Source organism: Lactuca saligna, chromosome 1 (assembly GCF_052625555.1).
Source record: "Lactuca saligna cultivar CGN05327 chromosome 1, ASM5262555v1, whole genome shotgun sequence".
Classification (NCBI taxonomy): domain Eukaryota; kingdom Viridiplantae; phylum Streptophyta; class Magnoliopsida; order Asterales; family Asteraceae; genus Lactuca; species Lactuca saligna.
In genome coordinates, this window is record NC_136417.1 from 46,175,154 (window position 1) to 46,182,592 (window position 7,439).

Here is a 7,439-nt window from a genome sequence, read left to right on the forward strand (position 1 = left end):
AAAACAAAAGTTAAAAACAAAATAAAAAAAAGAGAATAAATAAGGGCAATATAATATTTTCATGTCTCGTAAAGGATGAAACATGCATATTTAAACTAACGAGGGATGAAGGATGCAACTTTTAAACAAACAAGGACGATCTAAGTTAATTTTTGAAAATAGGAAATAAACGTGTTTTTTAGCACTTGTATGAGAGATGATTCATGTAATTTACTCCAATTCCTTTTATATACATAATCTGCAAAATGGATAAGACTTAAATAATATAAGTTTAATATGTTTTTATCTTATCGTATATTTAAAACAATTATAATATTTGATACACCAACTTAAACACTTAATGGTTATTGATATAATTAAATTTTAAGGGTAAATCACACCAATTGTCCATCGTGCGCATGCCAGAAAGCCCGTTTAGTTTTTATTTTCAAAAATTAACTCGGATCGTCATTGGGGTTGTTTTTTTTACATGCTTAGTCCATCCGCACATAAAAAACCATTTTACCCTTGTTTATCTCTTTTTTGATTTGTTTATTAATTATTAATTAGCAATCTGTTAAAAACTTGTTTAACTAAATATACACTACCACCACAATTATTATATCTCTTATCTTCTTTTCTTCTCAACTCCGACAACCACTACCATAAAGCCACCATATGTCGCTCTTATTTCTCTCCCACCTCATGCCACCATCCACCTCCGGTGCCTCCACCTATCACCGCTAACACATCATGAACAACCGCTAGTCGACTACAACTAGAAACGACCATCTATCACCACCTAACCAAACCAAACTTGAAACCCTAGGCGATGGTGTAAAAGAAACCTCAGATCAAAACCTAGATACAGTGAAGGTGGTGATGTTCCAACCCTAAGATGATGAAGGTTCAAAGCAACTCACCTCTGAGACAAAATGATACACATCATCCTCCAGATCTATGATCTTTGACGAACTACCACCTTCGTCTGATCGTCTCCCGATCTGATAGTCCATCGAACCACCACTTCTAGATCTGCAAGCTTCAACGAACAAGATTTCAGACGAACATGTAGTAACAATGTATGTGTAGATTTGAGATGGAGTAAATCTGAGAAGAAGGTTTTTAGGAAAAGAAACAGTCACAAAGATGAAGGTGATGGTGACGGAGACGGAGACGACGATGGTGTGACCAAACGTTTACTAAAAACAAACAAAAGAGATCTTACGAGTTAAAAAAATAAGTTAAGGACTAAACACACAAATTACCTCAAACAATAGGGACTATTCGTGTAATTTACTCTAAAGAATAAAAAGAAAATGGGTAAAAAAACCTTCGTAAAACAGACCCGGCCCGAGGTAGTTCGTCGTATACGGGAGGCGCCTCGTTTTAATATTTGAATTTTGTACGAAGCGGAGATGGACCCCCCAATTCGTCAAATATATACACACTCATTGTAGCCGTTAGCAAAACTCAAATCCTCCACACTCTGTTCTCTCTCGCCAAACACATTTTCAACCTATCAAACAAAAATCAAATCTCAACTTTGTGAAAGCAGTCGTTCCATCCAACAATTTTCGATCTTGATCAACTCTTCTTGTTCAAGCACAGGTAAAAATTCTAACATTCGATTTTGATTTGGCGTTCTTGTTGTTTTGGGATCTTGATCGGCAATAAAACTTATTTTAGGGAATGGAGTATAAAAGGAGCACAACGTCAATGACGCCGGATCATAATGGGAAAGCGGGAGTTGGAATGGTAGCCACTCCGATGCCGTTTCTTACTCCTAGACCCGAACGGAGGCGTCCGGAATCTAGAGGTATCGATTGGAATTCTAGTAAAGTTGAGAAAGATCGTGGTGAAGTTAACATCCAAGTTTTGCTCAGATGCAGGTACACTTTCTTCATTTTCTTTCGATTTCTAGTTAGGTATTTAATTTCATGTGCGTTTAGGTTATGTTAATTGGCTGTCATGATCTGAGGGGCTTTGAATTGGATTGTAGTGCTCGATTCAAACTAGGGTTTGTACACATACATTTCATCAACTATTCTTAGGCTTTGTTTCAAGGCTTGGCTTGTTCATGTATTCACAGGCCCTTAAGCGAGGAAGAACAAAAGTGCAACGTACCAAAGGTGATAACATGCAACGAACACAAAAGAGAGGTAGCAATATTGCAAAATGTCGCCAACAAACAAGTAGACAAACTCTTCACCTTTGACAAGGTACATCCCTGAATCCATAATTACCATCAATGTGATACAAAAAGCTATCTAATTCTTACTCCTTTTTAAAGGTTTTCGGGCCCAAAGCACAACAGAGATCAATATACGACCAAGCAATCTTTCCTATTGTAAATGAAGTGCTTGAGGGCTTCAATTGCACAGTTTTTGCATATGGTCAAACTGGTACTGGTAAAACATACACAATGGAAGGAGGGATGAGAAATAAGGGTGGAGACTTACCTGCTGAGGCAGGGGTAATTCCAAGAGCAGTTCGCCAAATCTTTGATACACTAGAGTCTCAAAATGCTGATTACAGCATGAAAGTTACTTTCTTAGAACTTTACAATGAAGAAATAGTTGACCTTCTTGCCCCTGAAGACCACACCAGAGCTATAGACGAGAGGCAAAAGAAGCCAATCTCCTTGATGGAAGATGGGAAAGGCTGTGTTCTTGTAAGAGGTTTGGAAGAAGAAGCTGTATACAGTGCAAATGACATATATACCCTCCTGGAACGAGGTGCAGCCAAAAGACGCACAGCAGACACCTTGTTAAACAAACACAGCAGTCGTTCTCATTCAGTTTTTACAATAACTGTACATGTGAAACAAGCAACTGTTGGAAGTGAGGAACTTATTAAATATGGGAAGCTTAATCTTGTTGATTTGGCAGGGTCAGAAAATATTTCCCGGTCAGGTGCCCGAGATGTAAGGAAACAGATACTATATCTTATTCTTTTATCTTTCAAAATGCTTGAATTCTTGTTTTTCTTTTTACAAAAAATCATGTTTTGTTTATTGTAGGGTAGAGCAAGGGAGGCTGGAGAAATAAACAAGAGTTTGCTTACATTGGGACGTGTCATTAATGCACTTGTGGAGCATTCTGGTCATGTTCCATACAGGTTTGTATTCATAATATTTCTGTTAACTTAACTTCTAGTAGAAATTCATAGGGAAAATTACCAGATTTATAATGGGTTTTCTGTAATTTTCTGTAGGGATAGTAAGCTGACAAGGCTGTTAAGAGACTCACTTGGTGGAAAGACCAAAACCTGCATCATTGCAACTGTTTCTCCATCTGCTCATTGTTTAGAAGAAACATTAAGCACTTTAGATTATGCACATCGTGCTAAAAACATTAAAAACAAACCAGAGGTCAGAATTTATATTATTCTATATGGCTATACCCTTGATTTTCTTTTTTATATACATTACCTGTATCTGAATTCATATACTTTAATACAGGCAAATCAGAAGATGTCTAAAGCTATGCTGCTCAAAGATATGTATTTGGAAATTGAAAAAATGAAACAAGGTTTGATGACTCACACTGCTATTCCCCATAAATTTTTATGCATAATACAGTTAAAAGTTATGATTCTATTAAAAATATATAAACAGATCTTAGAGCAGCTAGGGAAAAGAATGGCGTATACATTCCACATGAAAGATATGCACAGGATGAATCTGAAAAGAAGGTATGCATATTTTAATCTCATTAGCATACTTTTTCATCTACTTCATCTTTTCATTTATAATGTTATATTGTTATGTGGATTATCATTTTACAGTTGAAGAGTGAAAAGATTGAGCAGCTGGAGATTGATTTAAACATCAGTGAGAAGGTAGTAGTCCTTCCTCTATTTCTAAGAGAAATATAATAAATATTGATGAATCATTCATTAATTAAATTTTATTTAAATCCAGGAAGTAGATAAATACCGAGAACTCTTTGAAAGTGAACAAGAAAAAAGGTTGAGCCTTGAAAGTGATCTCAAAGATTGCAAGGTATGCAATGACCAATGAACTTACAAGTGGATATATAATTTTTAATTTTTAATTTTTTTTTTATCTCATATATTCCCTGTGTACACATTCAGGAAGATTTGGAAAAAAGTAACAAGTCCTTACTGGAGATTCAAGGAAAGCATAGGGAAGCCATGTCAATGTTGAAGAAAAAGGAAATTTTCATCTCCAAACTTTTAGATTCAGGTCAAACATAAATCTTGACTTTAACTAATCCATTAGCTTCTTTTTATGCAAAAGTTTTATATTTTTCAATCTTGTCATCAAAACAGAAAACTGTCTAGTTGAACATGCAAAAGGTCTGCGTAACAAATTACAAGATGCATCAGAAGACATAACTGGATTGTTTTCAAAAATAGGTATATTGTTTTTTCATATTTTTAATTATTATATTTTTTATGCGTGTTCCTGTTTCCTACAATTTGCTCAATAACAAAACTAACCAAAGATAAAATTTCATGTATAGATTATAAGAGCAAGTTAGAAGCAGAAAACCAAGGGCTACTTTTGTCATTTGGTTGTGAGCTTGATCACAGCCTAAAAGATCTGCAGAAAGTTGTATTGAGTTCAGTTTCACAACAGCAGCAACAAATGAGATGCATGGAAGAACATGTCTCTGTGTTTCTTGATACTAAACATGATGTAAGAAATTAGTTTCATTGTTTTCCAAATCATTTTTAAATTTTACCATTTCTGATTTACTGAATTTATTTATGAACCAGAAAACTGAGGTTTTGGAATCAAGGATCAAGAACATAACAGAGACATACACATCAGGCATGAAGGTATTAAAGGAGCTTGTTGACACATTGCAAAAAGAAGCTTCTTCTGATTTGGTTCATATGAAGTCCAGAATATCAGATCAAACATTGGCAATCGAAAATGTAAGAAATCATTAAATTGAATTTAAGGTTTAATGAATTAATGGTAACAAGTCAATGATGTGAAACATTATTTCAAGCAGATCTTTAAGAATGCAGTCATGGAGGCTAAAAATGTCACATGTGATATTCAGAATTCTATAGCTGATCAGAAGCAGATGCTGGCTGTATCTGTTCAGCAACATGAAGAGGTGCAAACACAACAAGGGTGTTTTTATTTTAACTCTTAAAGTTTATAATTATGTTATTACTCTTTTCATATTTTATTTTTTAATTGTATAGGGAGTACATAAAAGTTTGGAGACTTCACATGAAATCTCAAGGGCAGTAATTGGTTTCTTCAACAATCTGAGTCAGCAAGCTACCAAACTCATGAAAATTCTTGAAGAAAATCATAAAACAAGATCACATCAGCTAAATGCATTTGAGAAGAATTTCAAGGTAAAAAAGGCAATAAAAGTTAAGAGTAAAGGAACCATAGCTGTTAAAATTTTTAAATGACCATTTTGCCCTTGGACAAAACTGAAAAAAGAATAATATACCACAAGGATGTTACAAACCATAAATAAAATATAAGAGAAAATTACAAATTTGGTCCCTATAGTATATTTTTTCCCAGTTTTGGTCCAATGGCAAAATGGACATTTCAAAAAATTTAACAGTTGGGCTGTTAACTTAGAGAAACCCAGGAACCAAAAGCTTATGAAATAGTGAAATAAGGATCAAATTTGCAACCCATATCCTTTATTGTCCAAAACCAAAAAAATCAGCTAAAGTCAGGGCTCTAAAGTTTATTTTTCCTATTTAACAGGAAGATGCAGCCAGAGAAGAACAATTGGCAATAGAAAACATTTCAACAATCTTGAAGAATTTGATAGCAAAACAAACTTCAAGGGTAAGTAGGAAAATTTTGTCTTGTTTTCATATATACATGTCATAAAAAAAATTCCATATATTGTCATTATCAGTTCTCTGAGGCATCACAAAATCTTGACAACTTAAGTTCACAAGACAACAAGATCTTGCTGCAAGACATATCCAACATGTTGCAGACATCAAACGATGGAAAGACTGAAGCAAATGAATATATAGAAAAGGCGAAAACTCATTATACAGAAGCCATGTTTATTTCAACTCAAAATCAATCAATGATGGAGAATTGCTTTGAGGATTGGTAAGATTTATTGCATCATTTGATTATAACTTTTGCTAATTTGTTGGAGTCACTGATTTTTTTTATTTTTTATTTTTTAAATATTAATGCAGTACAAATAAGGTTGGAAAATCCTTGCAACACTGGAACAATACAGAGTTGGTGATTAATCGTGTTAATGAGAGCAGCATAGTTGAGACAGAATTGTTTATAAGGTATAATTACTACATTAATTTAACAATGATGTAAAAAGTATAAGCAAAACGAACTAAGGGGCATAATAGTCTTTATTTTTGCATGTTCTTGACCACTTAACTTAATCTTTTGTTTAGTGAGAAACTTCATGTAAACAAACTTAGAAGTGAAGAGATTGCTTCAACACACGTGTCGATGGATGCAAAATTCCATTCAGATGCTACAGATTTGAAATCATCTGTTATTGGTAATTTTTATAAATTAATCCTTTTTTTTTGGTTTATAAAAAAATATGAACCGATAAGTTAATCGGGTGAATAAATTGTATCACAAGCAGATTCACTCATGGTGGATCAAGAAATGAAGAAAGAATTGGATTCTGTGTCAAAGACATGCTTACATCACCTTACATCCTTGGAAGATGAACATGATGATAGAACAAAAAACATGCTAAACCAATCTGAGTGCCTAAAGAAAGATTACAAGGTATAAATTATGATTTTTTTTTATTATTGCTTAAAACAAGAATTCATTTTTGTGTTGATATGTATAACAGGTTGATGATGATTCTGGTGTGAGAAAACGTGAGATAGATGTGCCTAGTTTGATATCCATAGAGGCAATGCGAACACTTGCTTTTGAAGATCTTTTAGCAACAAATACTGCTTATGAAAATCGACAAAAGTGTGTGGAAAATGGAAGCAAAGTGAAACATCATCAACATATAAGCTCGGGGTCTCCTAACCGATGTCCTTTTGCAGATGTTAACTAATTTTTTAGTGTAAAAGGATATGTCAAGGTGAAAGAGCTTTTTAAAGCATATATATAATTATAGTTTCATGTTCTTAGTGAAGTTCGAAACTTTGTTATGCACTCATCTACTAATGAGTGGCTTGTATTCGTTTTGGATGTGGCAAACGGGCAGGTTGACTCGTTAATATTCATATAATAGGTAGGTTGTAATCATCTGAACACCGTTTTAGTCGATTTTCAAACTGTTTGGCCTATTTCATTGTAAAATATCAATTTTTATTTTGCTTATCCTAAGGATACACATAAAAAACATTAATAATGAAACTAAGAGGAGTGGCGACACTCTTGGCACCTTGTCACATAAGCATTTTAGTTGCCATATCATTTTTCTCCATTTAACACTTACACTTAACATTTGGTAAGGAGTGGTAACACTCTTGACACTTTCTCTCTC

The 7,439-nt window shown here is 33.9% G+C and overlaps 1 protein-coding gene across 1 annotated transcript; it reads left to right on the top strand.

The window, feature by feature from the left end:
* The first annotated feature begins 1,439 nt into the window (after nt 1–1,439).
* LOC145035081 (ATP binding microtubule motor family protein) lies at nt 1,440–7,198 on the top strand. Its single transcript, XM_078983673.1, has 22 exons — nt 1,440–1,590; nt 1,669–1,871; nt 2,072–2,201; nt 2,273–2,905; nt 3,002–3,099; nt 3,196–3,352; nt 3,443–3,512; nt 3,599–3,675; nt 3,769–3,822; nt 3,905–3,985; nt 4,078–4,189; nt 4,276–4,362; nt 4,470–4,645; nt 4,726–4,887; nt 4,968–5,075; nt 5,167–5,325; nt 5,696–5,779; nt 5,853–6,058; nt 6,151–6,252; nt 6,370–6,479; nt 6,570–6,718; nt 6,789–7,198. The coding sequence occupies exons 2-22, from the start codon at nt 1,672–1,674 to the stop codon at nt 7,002–7,004; spliced, it is 3,171 nt and encodes a 1,056-aa protein (XP_078839799.1). The 5' UTR covers nt 1,440–1,590; nt 1,669–1,671; the 3' UTR covers nt 7,005–7,198.
* Nucleotides 7,199–7,439: the final 241 nt, after the last annotated feature.

Bases quoted from the DNA above. Each gene is read 5' to 3' on its own strand.
- LOC145035081 (XM_078983673.1), top strand. From the start codon at position 1,672: ATGGAGTATAAAAGGAGCACAACGTCAATGACGCCGGATCATAATGGG. The intron at 3,986-4,077 runs GTATGCAATGAC...GTACACATTCAG, and splicing joins GTGATCTCAAAGATTGCAAG to GAAGATTTGGAAAAAAGTAA. The intron at 6,059-6,150 runs GTAAGATTTATT...ATATTAATGCAG, and splicing joins GAGAATTGCTTTGAGGATTG to TACAAATAAGGTTGGAAAAT.